Source organism: Chlorocebus sabaeus, chromosome 12, assembly GCF_047675955.1.
Source record: "Chlorocebus sabaeus isolate Y175 chromosome 12, mChlSab1.0.hap1, whole genome shotgun sequence".
In the NCBI taxonomy this organism is placed as follows: domain Eukaryota; kingdom Metazoa; phylum Chordata; class Mammalia; order Primates; family Cercopithecidae; genus Chlorocebus; species Chlorocebus sabaeus.
This window is the reverse complement of record NC_132915.1, coordinates 90,925,888-90,953,639: the sequence shown is the minus strand read 5'-3', so window position 1 is coordinate 90,953,639 and position 27,752 is coordinate 90,925,888. Positions and strand designations below refer to the sequence as shown.

At 41.8% G+C, this 27,752-nt stretch overlaps 1 protein-coding gene across 3 annotated transcripts; it reads left to right on the top strand.

The window, feature by feature from the left end:
* Positions 1 to 85: 85 nt before the first annotated feature.
* PSMD5 (proteasome 26S subunit, non-ATPase 5) lies at positions 86 to 27,274 on the top strand. Of its 3 annotated transcripts, XM_007968232.3 has the most exons (10): positions 89 to 318; positions 10,076 to 10,220; positions 11,568 to 11,681; positions 12,393 to 12,521; positions 14,729 to 14,838; positions 17,083 to 17,225; positions 19,295 to 19,486; positions 22,483 to 22,592; positions 22,984 to 23,124; positions 25,133 to 27,274. In XM_007968232.3, exons 1-10 carry the CDS (start codon positions 146 to 148, stop codon positions 25,388 to 25,390), a joined length of 1,515 nt encoding a protein of 504 aa, XP_007966423.3. In that variant the 5' UTR covers positions 89 to 145; the 3' UTR covers positions 25,391 to 27,274. The 3 variants fall into 3 exon arrangements, with proteins under 3 accessions (XP_007966424.3, XP_007966425.3, XP_007966423.3); XM_007968233.3 differs by lacking the exon at positions 11,568 to 11,681 and having other exon boundaries at positions 86 to 318; XM_007968234.3 differs by lacking the exon at positions 12,393 to 12,521 and having other exon boundaries at positions 86 to 318.
* The last annotated feature ends 478 nt before the right edge of the window (positions 27,275 to 27,752 follow it).

Here is a 27,752-nt window from a genome sequence, read left to right as displayed (position 1 = left end):
GCCCTAACGGACACTTCTCGCGAGGCTTGGCAGCCCCATAGCAATCTCAGGGACAAGGAGGCTGTGATCAGCAGATCTCGCGACGTTCAGGGAAGCGCCCCGGGAACCGAGCCGCGGGGCCAGCCCCTGCGTGGGGAGGGGCAAGATGGCGGCCCAGGCCTTGGCGCTGCTGAGGGAGGTAGCGAGGCTGGAAGCGCCGCTGGAGGAGCTACGAGCTCTTCACTCAGTGCTGCAGGCAGTGCCGCTCAACGAGCTTCGCGAGCAAGCGGCGGAGCTGCGCCTCGGCCCGCTCTTCTCTCTGCTTAATGAGAACCATAGGTGAGAGGACCCCGGGGCCTTGAGCCGAGGAGAGGGGCACCCCTAAATATGGACACGAGAGTGGTTGAGGGCAAGAACAACGCTTTTCCCAGTCACAGGGGAGGTGGAAAGTAGCCGAAATTTGCAGAGGGGGAAGGATCCCAGGTTCAGAGGGCTGGAGACGGGATTCAGGTTCAGCCTCTGAGAGTGCCCCAGGGTGTTTTCTCCCGTCGCCTGGCCTCGCTGCCTCTGAGCAGTCAGGCACTGCCTTCTCCTTCAGATAGAAATTAAAGGAGAAAAGCAAAGCTGTCCACTTACAAGGAGCATTCCACATCTCTTTGTACAGGTTCTTGATTTATTACCTCTTCTAAAAGGATCCTGTCCTGGCAATGTGGCAAGAACCATCACCATTTTAAATTCACATGTCTTTTCATCCAGTCATTCTTGTTACAAAAATTTAATGCAAGTATACGCGCACAAAATGTGCAGTTATTTTGTTCTTTCGAACCCGAGGCTGGAATCGCCCCCAAAACAGCGGCAAGGGAGTTCCCACAAGGGAGTGCTTCAAACCTTCCCGAGATGTGGCTGGTTGGGATGCCAGAGAAAGAAGCACTGAATGCCAAGGCGATCAGTCCAAAAGGGTTTAGGGGGAACCTACGGAGGGCTGCAGAAATTGTCAAGACGGACACCGGGAGAAAAGAGGTGTTCCTGGGTTTGTCCGCAGCGAGGGGGTCGGGGTATGGAGGTTAGATGAGAGTTTAAAGGAATTTGGCTCGGGATTGAGGCCAGTTTCTTCCAGTGATTTGGGCAACAACCTAGGTACCTTTATCAGGCCTGGGAATGTTCAAGGCCCCGGGTTTATGGTCAAGCCTGCTAGGGAAACCTGCTGCTGGCTAGGTCAGAGAGCAATCAAGGCACTCTGATTTTCCATCAGCACACAGAAAGAAAGGGGGCGACTGGAGGACCCCACAGTATTACATGCAAGAATGTAACATATCGTGTGTGACACCAAAAGACTAGAAACAATCTAAATATCCGTTAACAGGGGATTCCAAATTATGCGCTATTACTCGGTAACACTATGCAGTTATTTAAGACGTTGAAGTAGATGTATATATGTATGTGGACATGGAACGATTTCTGTGTTGTTGAATGAAAAAATTGCAGGGTTTATGAATCTATCATTTTAACCTGTAATTTTAAAAAAGGATTACAATCCTCCCAACCCCCACAGGCTTGTATAACTTGTATAACATTGCAAATATCTGCGAAGGCACACCAGAAACTGTTATTAGGGAAGTGGGTCTGAAAAAAGTAGGACAACTTTTACTTTTTATTTTTTACACATCCATAGTGTTTGATTTAAAACACTTTGTAGGCTGGGCGCGGTGGCTCACGCCTGTAATCCCAACACTTTGGGAGGCTGAGGCGGACGGATCACCAGGTCAAGAGATCGAGACCATCCTGGCCAACATAGTGAAACCCCATCTCTACTAAAAATACAAAAATAGGCTGGGCACTGTGACTCATGCCTGTAATCCCAGCACTTTGGGAGGCCGAGGTGGGTGGATCACAAGGTCAGGAGTTCGAGACCAATCTGGCCAACCTAGTGAAACCCCGTCTCTACTAAAAATACAAAAATTAGCCGGGCATGGCTAATCCCAGCTAGTCGGGAGGCTGAGGCAGGAGAATCACCTGAACCCGGGAGGCAGAGGTTGCAGTGAGCTGAGATCACGCCACTGCATCCAGCCTGGTGACAGAATGGGACTCTGTCTCAAAAAAATAGTAAAAATAAAAATAAAAACACTTTGTAGACCAGGAGCAGTGGCTCACTTGTGTAATCCTAACACTTTGGGAGGCTGACGCGGGTGGATCACTTGAGCCCAGGAGTTCGAGACCAGCCTGAGCAACATGGTGAAACCCATCTCTACAAAACAAAACAGAGTTAACTGGGTGTGCGTGCCTGTAGTCCCAGCTACTTGAGGGCTGAGGCGGGAGCATCCCTTGAAGCCCAGGAGGCGGAGGTTGCAGTGAGCCAAGATTGTGCTGCTGCACTCCAGCCTGGGTGACAGAGTGAAGCCCGGCCTTTTTTTTTTTTTTTTTTTTTTTTTGAGACAAAGTCAAGCACATGCCACCACCACCACACCCAGCTAATTTTTTGTGTTTTTAGTAGAGATGCAGTTTCACCATGTTGACCAGGCTGGTGTTGAACTCCTGACCTCAAGTGATCCGCCTGCCTCGGCCTCCCAAAGTGCTGGGATTACAGGCGTGAGCCACGGCACCCAGCCAAGACTGTCTTTAAATATATATATATAAAAGATAAGATTTTTTAAGATGTTATAATTCTTTCTTACCTGAATCTGGTGCTAATCCTTTCCATGGTTTCCTGAAGGGGTGGCCTGCCCCTCCACACCTGTGGGTGGGCGTTTCTCGTTAGGTGGAACGAGAGACTTGAGAAAAGAAATGAGACACAGAGACAGTATAGAGAAAGAAAAAGTGGGCCCAGGGGACCGGCGTTCAGCATACAGAGGACCCACGCCTGCACGCATCTCTGAGTTCCCTCAGTATTTATTGATCATTATCTTTACCATCTTAGAAAAAGGTAAGTGGCAGCATAATAGGATTATCATAGGGAGAAGGTCAGCAGTAAGACATATGAATAAAGATCTCTGTGACATAAGTTTAAGGAAAAGTGCTGTGCCTTTGTATGCATATGTAAATATCTCCATAAACCTTTTTAGTGCATAAAGAGCAGCATTGCACTAGCAAGTCCCACCTTTCGCCCTAAGGCAGTTTTCTCCTTTCTCAGTAAACAGAACATACAGTGGAGATGTTCCATTGCCCAGGGACCGGCAGGAGACAGATGCTTTTCTCTATCTCAACTGCCAAGAGGCCTTCTTTCCTCTTACACTAGTCCTCCTCAGCACAGCCCCTTCATGGGTGTCAGGCTGGGGGACGATTAGGTGTTTCCCTTCCCACGAGGCCATATTTCAGACTATCACATGGGGAGAAACCTTGGACAATACCTAGCTTTCCTAGGCGGAGGTCCCTGCGACCTTTGGCAGTGTATGTGTCCCTGGGTACTTGAGATTAAGAGAATGGTGATGACTTTTCACAAGCATACTGCCTTCAGGCACTTGTTTAACAAAGCACGCTCTGTACAGCCCAAAATCCTTTAAACCTTGAGTCACCACAGCACATGTCTCTTGCAAGGACAAGGTTGGGGGTAGGGTCACAGATTAACAGCATCTCAAATACAGAACAAAATGGAGTCTCTTATGTCTACTTCTTTCTATATAGACACGGTAACAGTCTGATCTTTTCCCCACAGTTTCCCATTTTCTATAGTGAGCTTTTAGAATGCCATTTGGGCCCTTTACAGTATATTTCCATCCTACTTTTCCAGCCTCACCTTTTTCCTCCACTCCACTTTTTTTCATCTGCTCCAGCTACCATGTGGCACCCTTATTTTTCCTTAAGCCTGACTTGCATTTTCTTAACTTTACTCATACCAGCCCTTCTAACTGAAATACTTTGCTGTCTGTCCATATTCTGTCCATCCTTTTAGGCCCACTAAAGAGCTATCCCCTCCAAAATATTTTTTCAATTATTCCAGTTGCAAATGACTGCTCTTCAGATCTGCTAAAGGACATTATTGTTATTTCTGTTAATGATAATTGATGCTATTACCTATGTTATAGTTCTCTGTGTGTCTATTTCTAGTTTGTAAATTATTTGAAGGCAGTGACCGCATTTTGTTCATCTCTGCATCCCTCTTAGGGCCCAGCACATAATGCAGTACACGCCCAATTGAAGATGAGACTCATCTGAGTTTAGAGTAGCCACCTTGTCCAACCTTTTCCTATTAGAGATGAAGAGACTTCCAAAGGTCATACAGCAGGTTGACAGCAGAGGTGCAGTAGGAACTGAAGTGAGGGAGAATTTGAGGATTCAGATCCATGGGGAAGATAGTTTGCTGAATGAAGGAGCAGTGCTTTGGGGAACAATTTTAATGGAAATTTAAAGACAGTAATTCAGAACTGGATACAGAGTAGATACCAACTGCAAATTGTGGGAATAATTCTCTGGATAGTATCTGGATAGTATCTGGCAGTCTTCAGATACATTGCTGTTATCCTGGCTAAGCCACATAGGTTGCCATGTATTGGTTCACAATCTGATCTTGTGTGTAATTTAGAATCTTGATAGGTTTTTTTGGAGAAGTTTAAGTTCTAAGATTACTGCTTTAGAACATGAAAATCAAACAAGACTAATTTTAAGCATTAACTCTTTGGCTCGTTGGCAAGGGTCACATAGGACCTGAAATTTCTGCACTGTGCAGTTTAACATACCACTATTTTTTTTTTAACAGCTTTTCAAAGGTATAATTTATATACAATGAACTCCACTTAATAAAATGTACAAGTTGTCAAGTTTGACATATGTATATACCCATGAAACCATCACCACAATAGAGATAGCGAATGTATCTTTTACTCCCAGAGGCTCCCTCACACTCCTTGCTAATCGCTCCCTGTTTCAACCAGTCAACCACTGATCTACTTTCTCTCACTATAGATGAACTTGCCCCTTACTTTAGCCAGACATAGGGGGAAGGGATCATATAAATGGAGTCATACATTATGTATTCTTTTGTTTGGTTTCCTTCACATAGCATAGTTATTTTGAGATTTATCTATGTGACATGAATAAATAGTTCATTCCTTTTTATTGTTGAGTGGTAGTCCATTGTATGAGTATACTACTGTTTTTTATCCATTCCCTTGTTGGTGAACATTAGAGATTTGAATTGTTTTCTGTTTGGAGATATTAAAAATAACAGTGCTGTGAACATTCATGTACAAGTCTTTACATAAAAATATTCTTTCTTTTCTCTGAGTAAATAGCTAGGAGTGGAATGGCTAGATGGTATGGTAGGTGTATATTTAACTTTTTAAGCAACTGGCAAACTGTTTTCCAAAGTGGTTATACTATTTTACATTTCTACAAGCAGTGTATGAGAGAGATCATAGACCTAAATATAAAACCTAAAACTATAAAACTTCTAGAAGAAAACATAGGAAAAAATGTATGACTTTGAGTTAAACAGACTTCTTTAATATGACACCAAACGCATGATCTATACAAGAACAAATTTAGCTGGGTGTGGTGGCTCATGCCTGTGGTCCCAGCTATTCAGGAGGCTGAGGTGGAGACTACAGTGACCTGTGATTGCTCCACTACATTCCAGCCTGGGTGACAGAGAGAGCCTGTCTAAAAAAAAGAACAAAGTGGTACAAAGTAGAATTAATCAAAATAAAACATTCTTCTTCAGGCTGGGTGGTGGCTCACGCCTGTAATCCCAGCACTTTGGGAGGCTGAGGTGGGCAGATCACGAGGTCAGGAGTTCAAGACCAGCCTGACCAACATGGTGAAACCCTGTCTGTACTAAAAATACAAAATTGGTCGGGCGCGGTGGCTCATGCCTGTAATCCCAGCACTTTGGAAGGCCAAGGCGGGCAGATCACGAGGTCAGGAGATAGAGACCATCCTGGCTAACACAGTGAAACATCGTCTCTACTAAAAATACAAAAAATTAGCTGGGCATAGTGGCAGGCACCTGTAGTCCCAGCTACTCGGGAGGCTGAGGCAGGAGAATCACTTGAACCCGGCAGGCGGAGGTTGCAGTGAGCTGAGGTCACACCACTGCACTCCAGCCTGGGCAACAGAATGAGACTCAGTCACACACACAAAAAAATAGATTCTTTGAAGTTTACATACAGTTAAGAAAATGAAAAGTGGCCAGGCGCGGTGGCTCACGCCTGTAATCCCAGCACTTCGGGAGGCCGAGGCGGGTGGATCACGAGGTCAGGAGATCAAGACCACAGTGAAACCCCATCTCTACTAAAAATACAAAAAATTAGCCGGGCACAGTGGCGGGCGCCTGTAGTCCCAGCTACTCGGGAGGCTGAGGCAGGAGAATGGTGTGAACCCGGGAGGCGGAGCTTGCAGTGAGCCGAGATCGCGCCACTGCACTCTAGCCTGGGCGACAGAGCTAGACTCCGTCCCCCCCCCCCAAAAAAAAATGAAAAGTCACAAATGCACAAATGGAGAAGAATCTTTGTGAAGAATATATCTGATAAAGGACTTGTATTCAGAATATGTAAGGAGGTTTCAAAACTAAATAGCAAGAAATAACCCAATTAAAACATGGGCAAAAGATTTGAACAAGAAGTACAGATGGGGCCAGGCGCAGTGGCTCACACCTGTAATCTCACCACTTTGGGAGGCCGAGGCAGGTGAATCACCTGAGGTCAGGAGTTCGAGACCAGCCTGGCCAACCTGGTGAAGCCCTGTCTCTACTAAAAATACAAAAATTAGCTGGGCTTGATGGCAGACACCTGTAATCCCAGCTACTCGGGAGGCTAAGGCAGGAGAATCACTTGAATGCAGGAGGTGGAGATTGCAGTGAGCCGAGATCATGCTATTGCACTCCAGCCTGGGTGACAGAGCGAGGCGCCATCTCAAAAAAAAAAAAAAAAAGTACAGACGGTAAATATGCACGCAAAAAGATATTCAACATTAGGGAGATACAAATTAAAATTACAGTGAGATTCTTCTGCACACTATTAGATTGGCTAAAATTTTAAAAGGCACAGAAGCAACGCAACACATGTGTGCAACCAAAGTGTCTATGAAGGGATGAATGGATAAACAAAATGGGGTATATAAATATGATGGGATACTGTACATATTGCCTTAAAAAGAAAGGAAGTTCTGACAGATGAACTTTGAAGATGTTGTACTAAATGAAATAAACTAGACACAAAAGGACAAATGTTGTATGCTTTTACTTACATATCTAGAGTAGTCAAATCTGGAGAGACAGAAAGTGGAATGGTGGTTGCCAGGAGCTTGGAGAGGGGGAGAATAGGGAGTGTTCAATGGATGCAGAGTTTCTGGTTGGGAAGATTAAAACATTCTGGAGATGGACGATGGTGATAGCTGGACAACAAAGTAAATGTACTTATTCCCACAGAACTGTGCTTTTAAGAATGGTTAAAATGGTAAATTTTACCTGTAATCACTTTTTTTTAATAAAGGAAAAGCCATGCTTATAAATATCCCCATTCCTCCTCTTCCCCTTTCCTCCAGCCTCTGGCAACCAGTGGAATCCCTGAATCTACTTTTTTTTTTTTGAGACAGAATTTTGTTCTTGTCGCCTAGGCTGGAGTGCGATGGCACTATCTCGACTCACTGCCACTGCTGCCTCCTGGGTTCAAGCGATTCTCCTGCCTCAGCCTCCTAAAGTAGGTGGGATTACAGGCACCCACTACCATGCCCAGCTAATTTTTTTTGTATTTTTAGTTGAGATGGGGTTTCACCATGTTGGCCAGGCTGGTCTTGAACTCCTGACCTCAGGTGACCCACCCGCTGTGGCCTCCCAAAGTACTGGGATTACAGGCATGAGCCACCGCGCCTAGCAGAATCTACTTTCTATATGGATTTTGTCTATTCTGGACATTTCATATAAATAGAATCATTCTCAAAAGGAAGCCTTTTGTGTCTGGCTTATTTCACTTAGCATAATATTTCAAAGGTTTATTCATGTTGTAATATGTGTCATTACCTCATTGCTTTTTATGGCTGAATAATATTCCATTATATGCACATAACACATATTTATCCATTCATCACTTGGTGGACATTTGGATTGTTTCCACTGCTGTGAACATTTATGTACAAGTTTTGTGAAAATAGCATGTTTTCTATTATCCTGGGTGTAAAAACATTATTAATACTATTTTAGATTCAATTATGCAAAGTGGAATCCCTGAATTAAAAGAGTATGTTCATTTTTAAGGCTTTTCATTTGTATCATGTAGTTACCTACCCGAAAAGTTGTACCAGTTGAATTGTATACTACTAACAATATATTAGCCCATTTATTTGTAGTGTCTATTAAGAGACAAGAAAACTGTTCTGAAAACATCTTCTGTATCTACCACTGGTAGTCATCAGGTTCTCTTACATAGTTCTTCCTCCTTCTCTCTATCCTTACTGCTGCTCCCCTAGTTTACTCCTTCATCACCTCTTACCATTTACTGCCTTGTAATTGAAAATTTTTCCCCTAACACTGGTGCAGAGTGATTTCTATAAATCAGATCTTGTCATTTTCCTTCTTTGTTTAAAACCACTTATGGCTTGCCAGTGATTTTCTGGAAAAAGTCTAAATTTCAAGCATGACATAAAATACTTGTTAGAATCTGGCTTTTGTGCATCTTTTCAGTTTCAGTTCTTGTCCTTCACCTCGCCCTTTTACCTTCTTACCACCTCTCTCCCATTCTGACCCCAATCATACCAAGCTACTTGTTCCTTCAAAGTGTAACACTATCCTCTCTACCTTTTTATGTGCTGTTACTCCCTCTACCTAGAACACCTTTCTTCTGGATAACTACTACTACTTAAAATTTAGTTCAGATGTTACCCTTCTGGGAAGCCTTCCTTGTACCCTCTGTTCTTTTTTAAGCTCCTATAGTTTCTAGTCTTAGCCTATAGCATTTATCTGGATTACAGTTGCCTTTTTTTCTTTTTTTTTTTTTTTTTTTTTTTTTTTTTTTTTTTTTTTTTTTTTGAGACGGAGTCTCGCTCTGTCGCCCAGGCTGGAGTGCAGTGGCCGGATCTCAGCTCACTGCAAGCTCCGCCTCCCGGGTTCATGCCATTCTCCTGCCTCAGCCTCCCGAGTAGCTGGGACTACAGGCGCCCGCCACCTCGCCCGGCTAGTTTTTTTGTAGTTTTAGTAGAGACGGGGTTTCACCGGGTTAGCCAGGATGGTCTCGATCTCCTGACCTCGTGATCCGCCCGTCTCGGCCTCCCAAAGTGCTGGGATTACAGGCTTGAGCCACCGCGCCCGGCCACAGTTGCCTTTTTTTCTATATCTTTCATTGGATTGAGCTCCTTAAGACTAGAGAATATATCAGGCCAGGCACAGTGTCTCATGCCTGTAATCCCAGCACTTTGGGAGGCTGAGGTAGGCGAATCACAAGGTTAGGAGATCGAGACCATCATGGCTAACACAGTGAAACTCCGTCTCTACTAAAAATACAAAAAGTTAGCTGGGTGTGGTGGCATGCACCTGTAGTCCCAGCTACTGGGGAGGCTGAGGCAGGAGAATCATTTGAACCCGGGAGGTAGAGATTGCAGTGAGTGGATTGTGCCACTGCACTCCAGCCTGGGCAATAGAGCAAGACTCTGTCTCAAAAAAAAAAAAAAAAAAGGCCAGGGGCAGTGGCTCAAGCCTGTAATCTGAGCATTTTGGGAGGCCGAGGCGGGTGGATCACCTGAGGTCAGGAGTTCGAGACCAGCCTGGCCAACATGGTGAAACTCCATCTCTAAACATACAAAAATTAGCCAGGCGTGGTGGCGGGCCCCTGTAATCCCAGCGACTCGGGAGGCTGAGGCAGGAGAATCGCTTGAACCTGGGAGGCGGAGGTTGCAGTGAGCCGAGATCGGGCCATTGCACTTCAGCCTGGGCAACAGAGCAAGACTCCATCTCAAAAAAAAGAGACTAGAGTATATATCTTATTCTTCTTTGTAGCCCCAGCACAGGCAATACGCATAATAGGTTCTTAGCAAATGTTTAATAGGTGAGTGAAATCTGCTGTTTCAAAAAGAAGTCTGTGTGGAGGAGATGCTGACCCAAGCTTCAGCTATTATTAGGTTGTTACTTCCTACCTGGGCGGGATATGAACTAATAAGATTTATGATGTCTCCTCAGGGAAAAGACTACTTTGTGTGTATCCATTCTGGAGAGACTGCTGCAAGCTATGGAACCAGTTCACCTGGCCCGGAACCTCAGGGTTGACCTGCAGAGGGGACTAATTCACCCTGATGATTCTGTAAAAATCCTCACCCTTTCCCAGGTATGAAATTTTACTAGGAACCGACATTGACCACCTGCTCTGGACCAGGTTCTGTACTGGGACAGAAAGATGAAGAAAGCATAGTATCTCTCTCTCCTTCCCTCTTCCCTTCTCCCCCTCTGCCCTGCTCCCTCTCTTCTCCTGGAAAATGTGTGGTCTATTCCAATGTGCATAGCTAACTATAACCTGGCAGATACAAGCTAATGAAAGAAGTTCCATTATGTACCATCTAAATCATTCATTAATCAGATACTGACTGAGTTCCTTTTATACGCCAGGCATGGTGCCATATGCTGTTAGAGTTACCAAGATTAACAAAACCAGTTACTTTCCTTCAAGGAGCTCCTAGTGTAAAGAAAAAGATTCCTATGTGTTCAAATAGCTCTCTGCCATTTTAGATTCTGTTACACTGGATGAATCAAATGCTATTGTAAAGGTCACTAAACCAACAATTAAGATAGTAACTCTTATCATCCTGGTAACCAAAGCATCCTACTATTTGAGTGAAGAGCTGCTGCTAAGGATTATCTTGTTGAAATGTTAGGAGCTAAACAGTTACCCAATAGATACTGAACTACTGTTTTTCCTTTTCTGTGTTTATTCAGCAAAAAAACCCCCTGTAATCCCAGCACTTTGGGAGGCCAAGGCGGGCAGATCACCTGAGGTCAGGAGTTCAAGACCAGCCTGGCCAACATGGTGAAACCCTGTCTCTACACAAATACAGAAATTAGCTGGGCATGATGACAGGTGCCTATAATCCCAGCTACTCGGGAAGCTGAGGTGGGAGAATCATTTGAACCCAGGAGGCAGAGGTTGTAGTGAGCCGAAATCGTGCCACTGCACTCCAGCCTGGGCAACAAAGCGAGACTCCATCTCAAAAAAAAAAAAAAAAAAAAGAAAAAGTTGGGGGAAGGGGAGAAGATACCAGTTTATTCACTGGCCATTTATATGCCGGACATTGTAGCAGGTGCTTTGCCTATTCGGTCTCATTTAATCTTTGTAACTATCCTGGAATTAAATATTGGGTTCCCATTTTACGGATAAGAAACGGGGCTAAAATTTGTGCAAGGTCAGTGTAGCTAACAATAGAGCTGGGTTTGTATTGTTTTCACTCACTGAGCTATCTTACTTCTTTACCCGCTTTCTTTTCTTTCCTTTAACAGATGTGACTATGCCATATGTGTGTTTGACTGAATGAATTTAGGTCATTTTGATTTTTTAATGACTTCATATATAGCTGTGATCACTAACTCCTAAAATAACTGTGCAGTAAGGAAATTGGACCGTTCTGTGTTTACTGTATGTTGCCCTACTTTAGAAGAGTGTTTCTGATTGTTTTTCTTTCAGATTGGAAGAATTGTTGAAAATTCTGATGCTGTTACTGAGATTCTAAATAATGCTGAATTACTAAAACAAATTGTTTATTGCATCGGTGGAGAGAATCTATCTGTAGCAAAAGCAGTGAGTCTATTAGAATCATTGACTTAAATGTGCAGAGACATTGGTGTCCCAAAAGATAAAGAAAGGCCTTCTGAATTGAGAGGTGAAGGTTTAGAATGGATGATTTGTATAATGGAATTTACAACCTCATATGAATTGTATAAAATAAATGGTTGTCAAGTAAATACTAGTAAATCCCTTTTATTTTCTAGGATATAAATATCTACAGTATCCATCATAATTCTATGGGGGACACCTTGTGTCTTTTCCAATTATAAATAATAGCTGAAACATAGTGAATGCTCATTGGGCAAGGTGCATTCCGTGCGCTATTTTCTTTTTTTTCTTTTTTTTTTTAATTTTTTTTTTTTGAGACGGAGTCTCGCTCTGTCGCCCAGGCTGGAGTGCAGTGGCGCAATCTCGGCTCACTGCAAGCTCCGCCTCCCGGGTTCACGCCATTCTCCTACCTCAGCCTCCCGAGTAGCTGGGACTACAGGCGCCCGCCACTGCGCCCGGCTAATTTTTTTCTATTTTTTAGTAGAGACGGGGTTTCACCATGGTCTCGATCTCCTGACCTTGTGATCCGCCCGCCTCGGCCTCCCAAAGTGCTGGGATTACAAGCGTGAGCCACCGCGCCCGGCCGTCCGTGCACTATTTTCACATCAGTCTTATGAAGTAGATAATAATATTCTGTATTCTGGGGACATAAGAGGTATTTTCTTTCTTTATAAGGCCATCAAATCCCTGTCAAGAATATCACTAACCCAAGCTGGACTGGAGGCTTTATTTGAAAGCAATCTGCTGGATGATTTGAAAAGTGTAATGAAAACAAATGACATTGTTCGATACAGGGTGTATGAGGTAAGATAAAAAGCATACTTTCTCATGCTCTTACAAAGCAGAATGCAGTTTGGCTTATGCTGGAAAGCAAGATGGCTCACTGAGTATATAATCTGTGTTTGGCTCTGCAGTAGGTGCTGGAAATATAAGGATGCATTCCCAGCCTAGTATGTGAGACAGGCATATACAGCCCAGCTCTATGGGAGGCAAGGGCAGGAGGACCCCTTGAGGCCAGGAGTTTCAGACCAGCCTGGGCAACATAGCGAGACCCCATCTCTACAAAGATTTTAAAAATTAGTTGTGCATGGTGGTATGTGCACGTCGTCCCAGCTACTCAGGAGGTTGAAGTGGGAGGATCAACTGAGCCCAGAAAGTTGAAGCAGCAGTGAGCCGTGGTTGCACCACTGCACTCCAGCCTGGGCAACAGAGCAAGATCCTTTCTAAATATATATATTTATTTATAGTGCAGTATAATTACTATGATACAGAAGATAATGAAACCAGACTTGAAAAAATTTGTAGTAGTAATAAGAAGAAATGGCCCTTATTTGTACCAGCTTTGTACTAAGCCCTATGCTAAAATACTGACCTATATTATCTTTAATTCTTGCAGTAAACTTCGTATATTGTTATCATTAACCTCATATTGATGGAGCAATTGATCCAAGGCCACACACTATTAATAGGGTGCATATTTGAAATGGAATCCTCTACAGTCTTAATTCCCTCTTCAGAACACTTTCTTTGCATGTCATACCATATTATGCTGCTTTTCCTTCTGCCTCTCAGTTTCTTCTCAGCCTCCTGGCTCATTATCCTCCATTGAATCTTTAATTGTTGGAGTTCGTGAAAACAGAGTTCCAAGCCCTGCTTTCACTGTACTCTATACTCATTCCTAGGCAGTTTTACTCATCATATGATTTCACTTCCCATCTGTGATGATGACTCTCAGATGTAAACTTACAACTGAGACCTTTCTTCTGAGCTCAAACCTTCATGCTTAACTGCTTACTCATTCTTGGCCCCTTGGGTATATTCTAGGTCCCTCACACTCATGCTGAAATCAAATTCCTGATCTTCCTTATCCACCCTATCCCCCTAATAAAAAACAAGAGCAACAAACTGGCCCTGTCTCACAGTTTGCTTAGTTGGGTATTAGACCTTGGCTCATTCTGAAGCCTGTTTTTCCCTGCCACATATCCATTCGGTCATCACATTGTGTCGATTTTATTTAAACCCATGCATTTTTCTTCATTAGTACAGCTTCTACCACCCTAGACTAACTTACTGGTGTCACTCACCTGGGCTACTATATTTGCATCCAAACTGGTCTCCCATCATACATTTTTATCATCCCTAGTCTATCTTCACATGCAGTCAGAATGGTCTTTTAAAAGTCCATATCTAGATTGTGCCACTGCACTCCAGCCTGGGCGATAGAGCAAGACTCTGTCTCAAAAGAAAAAAAAAAGTCCAAATCTGATTGTGTCATTTCTCTGCTTAAAACCTTTCAGTATCTTCCTATACCTCTCAGTAAGACCTCAGCAAATACTTGCTGAACGAGTAAGTGAATGATTGACTGACTGACTGAGTGACTGACTGACTGACAGAATGCCTGAATGAGTGAATGGTTTTATAATCCGTTTGTTGTGGCTGATTGAGGCTTTCGTACCTTGATTGATGATTGCTTAGGCAGGAAAGTATATAAATGTTCCAGATATAATGGAACATTTCTGTGCCAAGGTGGCTAGGCATGGTGGCTCATGCCTATAATCTCAGCACTTCAGGAGGCCACGGTGGGCAGATCACTTGAGGCCAGGAGTTCAAGACCAGCCTGGCCAACATGGCAAAACCCCATCGCTACTAAAAATACAAAAAAATTAGCAGGTGTGGTGGTATGTGCCTGTAATCCCAGCTACTCGGGAGGCTGAGGCACGAGAATCGCTTGAACCCGGGAGGCAGAGGTTGCAGTGAGCTGAGATCACGCCACTGTACTCCAGCCTAGGTGACAGAGCAAGACTCTGTTTCAAAAATAATAATAATCTGTGCCAAAGTAATTTCTTACGTGTTCACTGAAGTGTTTCTACTTAAAGAGACAAATAATGGATTTTTTAAAACTCATTTATAGAAAGTACCTAGTCCTATGTTTAACTTAAAATGAGATCTATCAGGCGTAGGGCTGTTTTGACCTTTTTCTTTTTCTGTTTGTTTTTTTTTTTTTATTTCAGCTAATTGTAGAGATTTCTTCTGTGTCACCAGAATCTTTAAACTACTGTACCACAAGTGGATTGGTAACCCAGCTCCTGAGAGAGCTGACTGGTGAGGATGTGTTGGTCAGGTGTGTTGACTGAGAGTTCTTAAAGTGAAATGTCCTCTTTTGAAGGGCTGGGAAACAACCCTGGGACGTCTGTGATTTTCTCTATTAGACCCAGGTTGCAATCTCATGACTGATGTGTGTCCTGAAGGAGGGACCTTTAGAAAATTGCTCAGGTTACATCATGACAACATACTGGAACTTGGCAAAGCCCCACATGACAATTCAGCTACTTTCAAGTGACTGTGTTCCCTGTCCCTAGGCCTGTGTGCTCTTAAACAGTTACAATCACATGGTAACTGCCATTTTGAATTACTAATAGTTTGTCATATGCATTTATTTTGGCATTGTTAAATAGCAACAGTATAGCATGATAGAAAAAATACAGGCTAGGCCGGGTGTGGTGGCTTATGCCTATAATCCCAGCACGTTGGGAGGCCGAGGCGGGCGAATCACGAGATCAGGAGTTCAAGACCAGCCTGGCCAACATTGTGAAACCCTGTCCCTACTAAAAACACAAAAATTAACCGGGCATGGTGGCATGCACCTGTAGTCCCAGCTACTCGGGAGGCTGAGGCAGGAGAATTGCTTGAACCTGGGAGGTAGAGGTTGTACCACTATACTCCAGCCTGGGCAACAGAGCAAGACTCTGTCTCAAAAGAAAAAAGAATATGGGCTTTTCAAAATGAGGAAGACTTGGCTTGCATACCTCTCTACTATTTATTAGCTGTTTGGCCTTGGACAGCTTATTATAACCTTTCTACATCTCAGTTTCCTCATCTCTCAGAACAGTAACTGAAAAAGCTATTGTGCCGGGCACAGTGGCTTACGCCTGTAATCCCAGCACTTTGGGAAGCTGAGGCGGGTAGATTACCTGAGGTCAGGAGTTCAGGACCAGCCTGGCCAATATGGTGAAACCCCGTGTCTACTAAAAAAAATACAAAAAATTAGCCGGGCGTGGTGGCAGGGGCCTGTAATCCCAGCTACTGGGAAGGCTGAGACAAGAGAATTGCTTAAACCCGGGAGGTGGAGGTTGCAGTGAGCCAAGATCGCGCCATTGCACTCCAGCCTGGGCAACAAGAGCAAAACTCCGTCTCAAAAAAATAAATAAATAAAAAGATATTGTAAGAATTAAGCTAATTGACCTTAGAAAGCAGTACAATGGCTGACATAGGTTCTCAAAGAAATGTTAATTCCAGTCTCTTCCACCCTTTATTCCCCCTATTCCCTAAATCCCCTTTAATATCTGCCAAATATTCCTTTGTTGATATTCCACAGCTTATTAATACCTCCTCACTGTTGAACACTTGATTTGCTTCAAGTATTTTGCTGTTATGATAGCATTATAGTTATCTTTGTCATAATATTTATTAATATTATTTAAATTAAATATTATTTAAATTTTCTAAAATTTAAGGTTTAAGAAAATCTTAAATGATTTTCTGATTGTCCTGTGTTCTTTAAACATGGCTGAATTTATTAAACCCATATAGTAAATCAGTCACTAGTTACATTGCTTCAGTGCATTTGAGTGTCTCAACCTAATGAGACAATTAATTTTGTTAATTATTTTTTAGCATTGTATCAAATTTTGTGACATAGGAAAAAACCCTATAAATGGTCAGTCAAAACACTTTAGGATCAATTACCAACTGTAAAAATAAATTTTTTAGTTATTTTCTTTGATCATGGTTGGATATGAGATGATACCAAAGAATTATTGTTAATTTCTTAATATGTGGCAGTGGCATTATAATTGTGTGAGGAAACATACGCGTTTTGCAGAGATGCATACTAAAGTATGCAGGGATAAATGGCAGGTGACTAGGATTTGCTTTAAAATAGTTCAGCAAAAAGTAGGGAAAAGAGATGAAATAAGTAAAGCAAAATCCTCATAACCATAAAATCAGGTTATGGGTATATGGGGGCTTCTTGTATTCTTATTACTTTTGTGTATGTTTGATATTTCAAAATAAAACAAAATTTTAAAAAATATTTCAGGAAGCAGCTAGGTTATAGTGGAAACAATAGTGGACTTCAAATCAGAAAGTCTAGATTTAAATCTAAACTCTGCCTGTAATAACAATGTGATTACAGATAAATCACTGCAACTTTCTAGGCCTTAGGGCCTCATGTGAAAAGAGGAGCCAAGATTATTGACCTTTCAAATATGATGGGAAGAATTAAATAAGATAACCTATATGAGAGCAATCTATAAACTATGCAAATCCTGTGCAAAATCTTGTTTTTGTCCTTCTGACATTTTAGAGCCACCTGTATAGAAATGGTGACATCACTGGCATATACTCATCATGGACGACAGTATCTTGCTCAAGAAGGAGTAATTGACCAAATTTCTAATATAATCGTTGGGGCAGATTCAGACCCTTTCTCTAGCTTCTATTTGCCAGGTAAGAAACACTGATGCCTATGGAAATGATGGTGCATGTTTTATTTCTGAGTTATCTCTGACGGCAGGGGGTTGGGGTTGGGAGTGGACAGGGATTGTTTTCCTTAGAGCTGATTTCATTTAGAAGATATCTAGAGCTACCGAATTCAAATTCAACAGCACATTAAAAAGGTCATCCACCCTGATCAAGTGGGATTTATCCTAGGGATGCAGGGAGGGTTCAGCATACACAAATCAATAAATAAGATATACTACATTGACAGAATAAAGATGGAAACCAAGTAATGCGGGGAAAAGCGTTTGACAAATTTTAGCTTTCTTTTATAATAAAAACTCTTAACAAATTAAGTATAGAAGAAATCTATCTCAACACAATAAAGGCCAAGTATGACAAACCCACAGCTAACATACTCAGTGAAAAGTTGAAAGCGTTCCTCTAAGATCAGGAACAAGGCCGGGCGCGGTGGCTCACGCCTGTAATCCCAGCACTCTGGGAGGCCAAGGCAGGCGGATCACAAGGTCAGGAGATCGAGACCATCCTGGTTAACACAGTGAAACCCCATCTCTACTAAAAATACAAAAAAATTAGCTGGGCATGGTGGCACATGCCTGTAGTCCCAGCTACTCGGGAGGCTGAGGCAGGAGAATCCCTTGAACATTGGAGGTAGAGATTGCAGTGGGCCAAGATCGCTCTACTGCATTCCAGCCTGGGTGACAGAGTGAGACTCCATCTCAAAAAAAAAAAAAAAAAAAAATCAGGAACAAGACAAGGATGTCCACAATTACCACTTCTATTGAACAAATTACAAGAAGTTATAGCCAGAGCAATTAGGCAAGATAAATAAACAAAAGGCATCCAAATCAGAAAGAAAGAAGTGAAAATGTCCCTGTTTGTAAATGATGTAGTGTTATATTAATATATGGAATAAAGATTCCACCAAAAAACTGTTAGAATGAATAAATAAATATAGTAAAACTGCAGGATACAAAATCAGTGCATAAAAATCAGTAGCATTTCTATACACTAACAGTGAACTCTGAAAAAGTAGTAAAAGATACATTCCCATTTACAATAGCATTCAAAAAATTAAATATTTATGAATAAATTTAAGGAGGTGAAAGATCTATACAGTGAGAACTGTAAAAACTGATGAAGGAAATTGAAGAAGACACAAATAAATGGAAAGGTATCCTATGTTCATGGATTGGAAGAATTAATATTATTAAAATGTTGGTGCTGCCAAAGCACCATATAGATTCAGTGCATTCCCTACCAAAATTCTTAAATTTAATGACATTTTTCACGAAAGCAGAAAAAAAATTAAAAATACGTGTATTTCAGAATACATTGTTCACAATAAAGATGTATGATTTTTTAATTTGTCAGTTAAAAGTTAATTTTATTTAAAAGATACCTGTATCCTCTTACTGAGGTGGAATCTGTTGCTCTGGGAGCTATGTACTGTTGACTTTGATTTTCAGGAAACATCAGTGCTATTTAGAACATTAGGATATTTTTCTTTTGAATATCAACAAAAAAAAAATACTAGTAATGACATTTACAGTATGTTTCACAGATTAATCAAGTCTCTGAGTGGGAATCTTTACTGTAGGATCTACTCTTGCCATTCTATTCTGGGTCTTGGTTAATTAGTCTTTCTTGAACACTTCCAGAAATTGGAGATGTATGCCTTCCTTAGGTAGCCTAGCTACCTAGCTACCTATTTCATTTATTAATGAACATATCCACTTAAAAATTTCTTCCTGGTAATGAGTCTAAACTTGCCTTCCTATAATTTGTATCCACTGGTCCTTTTTCTTTGTTCTCCCTCTTGCATATGCCAGTACTTCAATAGCTGGTCCCAGCTCCATTGACACCCTCTCTCAGGATCACACATCACAGGTTCTTCAGAATCTCCTAATGGTCTCTCTGATTTCCAAGCAACACACTACTGTAACCTTTCTACGCTTTCTAGCCTGCAGTTCATTTCTATTCCTGTGAAGTTATAGGGCCCGCAACTCATGCTGTCTTGTTCCCCTATTAAAATATATTCTTGTAAATCTCTTTAGGATTCGTGAAGTTTTTTGGAAACCTGGCTGTCATGGATAGTCCTCAACAGATCTGTGAGCGTTATCCTATCTTTGTGGAAAAAGTCTTTGAAATGACAGAAAGTCAGGACCCCACTATGACTGGTGTAGCTGTAGACACAGTTGGAATCTTGGGATCCAATGTTGAAGGAAAACAGGTTTTACAGAAAACAGGTTGGTATGGCTTGGCCCTGTTCAGGGATATCTTAATTTTTGACAGGGGTTCAATATGTAAGTTCATTTGCTGGTGGGTTAACTACATTGTAGAAACTATTTTATGGGTGGCAGTCTTGTTAACCATAACCTTGGACTCATATCTGAAAGTCTAATAATTACTATGGAAAACTTTTTTTTTTTTTGACTTTTCACTGTTTAGGTTTCTACCAATCTATTTCAACCAAACATTGTTTCCTGTTTCCCCTCTGTGTCTTCTTTGACGAGATTTCATGGTACAGATGATGGGCTAGAATCAAAAAGGCCTGAATTCATGTCCTTGGGTTTTCTATTTCTTTCTTTCTTTTCTTTCTTTCAGATTGGGAGTGTCTCTCTGTTATACAGGCTGGCCTCAAACTCCCAGGCTCAAGCAATCCTCCTGCCTCATCCTCTTGATTGGCTGGGTCTGCAGGTCCACACCATTGTGTCCAGCCCTGACTTCGCTTTTTTAACTTCATTTACTCACTTTGCTTTTCTAGGCCTCATTTTCTTCATTTATAAAAATGGCATAACAACTACTTCTCAGGGTTGTTGGGAGTATTTACAAAATTTTGGGTTTTTTTGTAATGCCAAGAAAGGAAAATAAAAGTTTGTTACATGATTTCATGTTAAGAGATACTTTTGGCATGTTACGAGATAAAGTAGCTCATGCCTGTAATCCAGCACTTTGGGAGGCCAAGGTGGGTGGATTGCCTGAGCTCAGGAGTTCAAGACCAGGCTGGGCAACATGGCAAAATCCTGTCTCTACTCAGTAATACAAAAATTAGTCAGGCATGGTACTGTGCAACTGTAGTCCCAGCTACTTGAGAGGCTGAGGCAGGAGAATCGCTTGAACCTGGCAGGTGGAGGTTGCAGTGAGCTGAGATTATGCCACTACACTCCAGCCTGGGTGACAGAGTGAGATTCTATCTCAAAAAAAAAAAAAAGGCCAGGCAAGGTGGCTCATGCCTGTAATCCCAGCATTTTGGGAGGCCAGAGCAGGTGGATCACTTAAGGTCAGGAGTTCGAGACCAGCCTGGCCAACATGGTGAAACCCCATCTCTACTAAAAATACAAAAATCAGCTGAGCATGGTGGCGCATGCCTGCAGTCCCAGCTACTCGGGAGGCTGAGGCAGGAGAATGGCTTGAACCCAGAAGGCAAAGGTTGCAGTGAGCCAAGATCATACCACTGCACTCCAGCCTGGGTGACAGTGCGAGACTCTGTAAAAAGAAAAAAACAAAAAAAAGAAAGATGCTTTTATGGAACATCCATGAGAATCAACAGCACAACAAATTATACACACAAAATAATATGCAGCCCAATTATTAAAATTCTTGAGACACATATGTTGAAAATTATCTCACCTGTAATCCCAGCACTTTAGGAAGCCAAGAGGGGAGGATTGCTTGAGCCCAGGAATTCAAGACTAGCCTTGGCAACAACAACAAAAAAATTGACCAGGTGTGGTGGCACATGCTTATAGTCCCAGCCACTCGGGAGACTGAGGTGGAAGAATCATTTGAGCCCAGGAGATGAAGGCTGCAGTGAGCCTTGATCACTCCATTGCACTGCAGCCTAGGTGACAGAGTGAGACTCCATCTCAAAAAAAATTTAAAAAGAGGCCGGGCGAGGTGGCTCATGCCTGTAATCCCAACACTTTGGGAGGCCAAGGTGGGTGGATCGCCTGAGGTCAAGAGTTCGAGACCAGCCTGGCCAACAGTCTCTACTAAAAATACAAAAATTAGCTGGGTGTGGTGGCAGGCACCTGTAATCCCAGCTACTCAGGAGGTTGAGGCAGGAGAATCGCTTGAACCTGGGCAGTGAGCCGAGATCGCACCATTGCACTCCAGCCTGGGCGACACAGCGAGACTCCATCTCAAAAAACTAAAAATTAGAGAATATAAAAAGAAAATACACTGTTGTGTATCACGGCTAATATTTTTGTTGTATGTAGTTTTCTAAGTGCTTTTACCTATGACAATCTTTTTACAATCCTGTAAAGAACATACTATTGTCATTTTCATTTTCCAGATAAGGTAGATGAAACTTAGAGGAGTTAAGAAAATTTCTAAGGTCATACAAATTAGGGCAGCTGCTACTCAAATCCAGGTCCTTTGATTCCAGTTTTATAACTCTGCCTTATATATGCTGTGTTGCTTGTAATTGTGTGTTCTAGGCCTGTCACTGGTTCTCTGACTACATGCTTATTTTTGTATTGGTTTAGGTTGGTAGAGATCATAGTGTATGAGAGCATACTTTAAAAAAAAATCTCATTTTTCACTTCAGATCCATTAGGATGGCTATTACTTTTAAAAAAAAAAAAAAAAAACCATAAAATAGTAAGTGTTAGGATGTGGAGAAATTGTAACCTTTGTGCATTTTACATTTCCTTCATCCAACAGCTCCACTTTCAGGTATATACCAAAAAAAATTGAAAGCAGAGACTCAAACAAATGTTTGTACAGTCATGTTCGTAGCAGCATTTGTTTCACAACAACCAAAAAAAGGTGCAAGCAACCCAATGAACATTGATAGATGAATCAATAAACAAAATGTGGTATATACATACAATGGAATATTACTCAGCCTTTAAAAAGAATGAGATTCTGGCACATGCTACAGCATGGTGGAATCTGCACCATTGATAACATTATGCTAAGTGAAGTAAGCCAGACACATAAGGACAGATATTATACAATTCCACTTAGATGAGATACCTAAAAGAGTCCAGTTCACAGGAGGTAGAATAGTGGTTGGCAGGGGATGAGGGTAGAGAAGAAAGGAAATTATTGTTTAATGGATACAGAGTTTCAGTTTGGGTTGACGAAAAAGTTCTAGGATGGTTATGATGGTTGCACAACAATGTGAATGTACTTAATAGCACTGAACTATACACTAAAAATGGTTAAAATGGTAAATTTTATGTTGTGTATATTTTACCATAATAAAGAAGAATCTCACTGTTACCCTTCAAAGGAACTCGCTTTGAACGCTTGCTTATGAGAATAGGACATCAATCAAAGAATGCCCCAGTGGAGCTAAAAATTAGATGTTTGGATGCAATTTCATCTCTTCTGTACTTACCAGTAAGTAGATTGGGAAATTAATGAAGGACAGTGGGATATGTTTGGGAAAATAAATCTGTATGAATCAACGTGATAAATGTGATGAAGTAAATGCCATTTTTCTCTTAATACAAGGAGATAACCCTCATATGACTAGTGACATTTTTAATTTAAAATGGAATCATAGAGTGTTAGAACTGAAGAGACTCTAGAGATTGCTTTATCAACCACATTCAAAGAAAACTGGGAAAGGTCTGGGCTGGATTTGAGAAAGAGTCCTCCAAACTTAGCCAATATCACACAACAAATTAATGACAGAGTGCCATTAGTACTCAGATGTCTGACTTCCAAAGAAGTGCTTTTCTCCAGATCAGTTAACTTTGTGATGAGATTTTCCTTTTCTTACCTGTAGCCTGAGCAGCAGACTGATGACCTTCTGAGGATGACAGAATCCTGGTTTTCTGCTTTATCTCGGGATCCAGTGGAGCTCTTCCGTGGCATTAGTAGTCAACCCTTCCCTGAACTACACTGTGCTGCCTTAAAAGTGTTTACGGTAGGTATTCACTTCCATAGGTCCTTCTGGGAGCCTGCCAGTTCAACACTTGAGTACTTACAGTGAGCCAGAGCCTGTGCCATCTCTGGGGATGCACAAGTGCATGGTATAGTTTCTACCTTCTGCTACCTTAGAGACTAAGGAGAGAGATAGATGTGTAAACATACTGTTTCAGTAAAAGATACTAGGTGCTATTTGAGGTTTGAACAGGATGCTATGGGATAACACAGTTAATTCCAGACTTTTTATCTGCCATCCTCTATTGACCTAACCCTGGTCTTCCTAATCCTTATTTCCCCTGCAGAAAATAAGACTTCTGGCACCTAATGCTCCAGTGGTACCAAACTGTTTGTGTCTCTGAACCTTTGCTGGGGTCTCTGTATCTAACACTCTTCCTTAACTTTGCTTCTTAACCTCTTACTCATTCGTCAAGGACTAACTCCAGTATGTCTTCAGCACACTTTGCCCAGATTGACAAGGTTGAGTTAAACAATGTTGGCTCTCATATGTTGCATTTATTTATTCAGCAAACATTTGTTGAGTTTCCGTTTTTGCTTAGTGACGGGCATACAACAGTGAAGAAAATATATAAAGACTTTCCTTTCATGTAGTTTCCTGCCTATTGAAGGAGCGAGGCAGTAAATATAATTGTACAGTTACTTACATTATTACAGCTGTGGTAAGGATTATACCTTTGTGTTCTATTTGTTATATTATTTTGCAAATGTTTATTTATTGACCTGTCTCACCTATTAAGTAGAGTTGGTTGACAGCAGGAAGCATATCTGATTTATGTTTGTAGCCACAGCATAGAAAGGTAGTAATCACTTTAGTAATCTTATCAATAATGGGATCTCAGACAGCATACATGGCCTAGACTGGGAGGGAATAAGGAGAATGGCAGGGACAAAAGAGGGAAGGCTTCCTGAGGATGCGATACAGGATCTGGGTCTTGAAGGATACAGGTATTCCTATAATCTTCAGAAACATTTTTTTTCCTGAGATGGAGTCTCTCGCTGTGTCTCCCAGGCTGGAGTGTAGTGGCACGATCTTGGCTCACTGCAAGCTCCACCTCCCGGGTTCACGCCATTCTTCTGCCTCAGCCTCCCGAGCAGCTGGGACTACAGGCACCCGCCACTACTCCCGGCTAATTTCTTTTTGTATTTTTAGTAGAGACGGGGTTTCACTGTGTTTGCCAGGATGGTCTTGATCTCCTGACCTCGTGATCCGCCCGCCTCAGCCTCCCAAAGTGCTGGGATTACAGGCGTGAGCCACCGCACCTGACCAGAAACATTTTTTTTTTTTTTTTTTTTTTTTGAGACGGAGTCTCGCTCTGTCGCCCAGGCTGGAGGGCAGTGGCCGGATCTCGGCTCACTGCAAGCTCCGCCTCCCGGGTTCACGCCATTCTCCTGCCTCAGCCTCCCGAGTAGCTGGGACTACAGGCGCCCGCCACCTCGCCCGGCTAGTTTTATGTATTTTTTAGTAGTGACAGGGTTTCACCGTGTTAGCTAGGATGGTCTTGATCTCCCGACCTCGTGATCCGCCTGTCTCGGCCTCCCAAAGTGCTGGGATTACAGGCTTGAGCCACCGCGCCCGGCCCAGAAACATTTTTTTAAGACTGCTTCACCCTTGTAAATAGTCCTTGTATGAGATGGCCATTTTGGCTCCTGCTTAGTATTTTCATTATTGGTTTATTTTGGTTTTGCTCTTCTGCCTTATCCTGTGCTTAGTTGGTTCCATTGTAGAAATAATTTTCTATTTTCTGGTTGGGATAACTATTTTTATTTCTGCCTACCTTCATGCTTGGTTGTGAGGCAGGCCAAAGTTTCTCAAATATTTGTATACAAAGATTTTTTGTATTTAAGATTCTCAGGAAGGAATTTACTTAGACAAAAGGTAACGTTTTTAAAGTTCATGTTGCCAGATTTCTTTGTAAATATTGTGTCATCCCACTAACAAACTTAACTTTGACTCAGGGGAATTGTATTCTTTCTGCCTTCCATTTCAGGCCATTGCAAACCAACCCTGGGCTCAGAAACTTATGTTTAACAGTCCAGGTTTTGTAGAATATGTGGTGGACCGGTCTGTGGAGCATGACAAAGCTTCAAAGGATGCCAAATATGAACTAGTGAAAGCACTTGCCAATTCCAAGACAATTGCAGAAATCTTTGGGAACCCAAATTATTTGAGGCTCAGAACTTACCTGAGTGAAGGTCCATACTATGTGAAACCTGTTTCCACGACAGCAGTAGAAGGAGCCGAATGATTTCTTCTGGAGTCTCATGTAGAGGACCACGCTTTGACCAAAACTTCTCCTAAGGCATTTGACTCCATCTGTATTTCACAAAAGAGACCCAAGAATTATCATGGATTGTCCGATGTTACTTTGTCACCAACATTGTTATGTGTCTACATTGAAATGCAAAGTGGAACTAGGAGTTTGGAATGCATTAAGAGCAGGCAAGCTTGGTCATAATCCAGTGTTTTTCAGATTCCTTTCACTGCCTTAATCTTTGCAACAAGATGGAAGTTTTTTTCTTCCCTCGAAATTTTCATGGACATACAATCTTTTTTTTTTTTTTTTTTTTTTTTTTTTTTTTTTTTTTTTTGAGACGGAGTCTCACTGTGTCGCCCAGGCTGGAGGGCAGTGGTGCAATCTCGGCTCACTGCAAGCTCCGCCTCCCGGGTTCACGCCATCCTCCTGCCTCAGCCTCCCGTATAGCTAGGACTACAGGCGCCTGCCACTGCACCCGGCTAATTTTTTGTATTTTTAGTAGAGACGGGGTTTCACCGTGTTAGCCAGGATGGTCTCCATCTCCTGACCTCGTGATCCGCCTGTCTCAGCCTCCCAAAGTGCTGGGATTACAGGTGTGAGCCACTGCGCCCGGCCCATACAATCTTATTTAAAAGCCTGCTTCAGGGCTGGGCACGGTGGCACATACCTGTGATCCCAGCACTTTTTTGCCAAGGTGGGCAAATCACTTGAGCCTAGGAGTTCAAGACCAGCCTGGCCAATATGGCAGAACCCCGTCTCTACTAAAAATATAAAAATTAGCCAGGCATGATGGCGCACACGTATAATCTCAGCTACTCAGGAGGCTGAGGCACAAGAATCGCTTGAGCCTGGGAGGCAGAGGTTGCAGTGAGCTGAGATCTTGCCACTGCACACCAGCCTGGGCCACATAGCAAGACTCTGTCTCAAAAATAAGTAAATAAAACAAAAACCTGCCACCAAATTATTTCTGGATTCTCTTCACTATCTCTTTTTTCTTTTTGGTCCTTTTTCCGTTTCTGATTCCACTTTCAAAGTCTTGAATATATTCTTTGAAAAATAAGTAGTATGGAATATTAAAATTATATTCCCTATACTCAGAATCATTTTTATGAGCTCTTTTTTTGTTACTATTATTCCTTTGAAAAAATGACTTAAAGTCTCTAAAAAATGTTTATAGTGTTTATGTAATTTTTTTTGCTGCTTACCGATGAATTTTACCCTGTTGTGGTTTTGGGGGAGGAAAAGTGATAACATGCTAACCAGAAGGATTCCTAAACTGTCATTTCATTTATTGGTAGGTCATGATTGTTGAGGGTTTTGCTTTGGATTTTTCATACCTATAAAGTCAATCTTGAGTTGATCCGAGAAAAGGAAACTTACTCCTAATACACAGAGCCAGAACAGAAGGGACATTTGCATAAATCAGGATACCATCTCATTAATTTACAAAGGATAATCTTTCTTTTCATTGACAACACCTACACCCACCTGTTTTCCAGTGTTGTTCTCTCTGAACAGCAAAGCCAAAGCACTCTGCACACCATATCACCTGTTCCGAGGTTTATGCACGAGCATATTTCTTTTAGGCCATGGTGAAGTAAACCACCCCTGCTTTGTAACAAAATTATTTCAAAGTGACTGGAATTATCTAGTCCCCAGATTGATCATCTCCCCTGGCAACGTGACTCTCTTTTTTGTGTGTGTTTCCATGCTGACCAGTCCCCTACTGTTAATATCACTACTAATTAGGCTACAGCCAGGTCTTTCCTGGCCTGAGAAATATTCTCTTAAAATGACCTTTGTTTTAATTTCATTCATGATGTTGATTTTTTTTCCAATGTGGTACAGTATATACAATAAAATTTGTCATAACTATTTTAAGTGTACAGTTCAGTATATTAAATATGTTCATAATGTTGTACAACCATCACCACCATCCATCTTCAGAATTATTTTCATCTTATACAATTGAAACTGCATTCATTAAACAATAACTGTCTATTCCCTCTTTTCTACAACCTCTGGCAACCACCATTCTGCTTTATGACATTGATTTTATTCACTTAACATCAGAGTTTGGGGGGATGCCCTCCTATGTATGGCCTATACATTCTGATTTTTTTTAGATTGAATAAAATATGTAAATCATTTTAATTTCATAAGTAAACACCTGTTGACTGCCAATTATATTATTGGCACTGGGGAAAGTGCTAGACATTGGCCTAAGTGCCAAGTGCATCTCATTTAACTTTTACATCCCTGTTTCACAGATGAGGAAACCAAGACTTTCAGTAGCTTATCTGAAAGTCACACAAGAAGAAAGTGTCTTATAGTGGAAGAAAATAGGTCAATA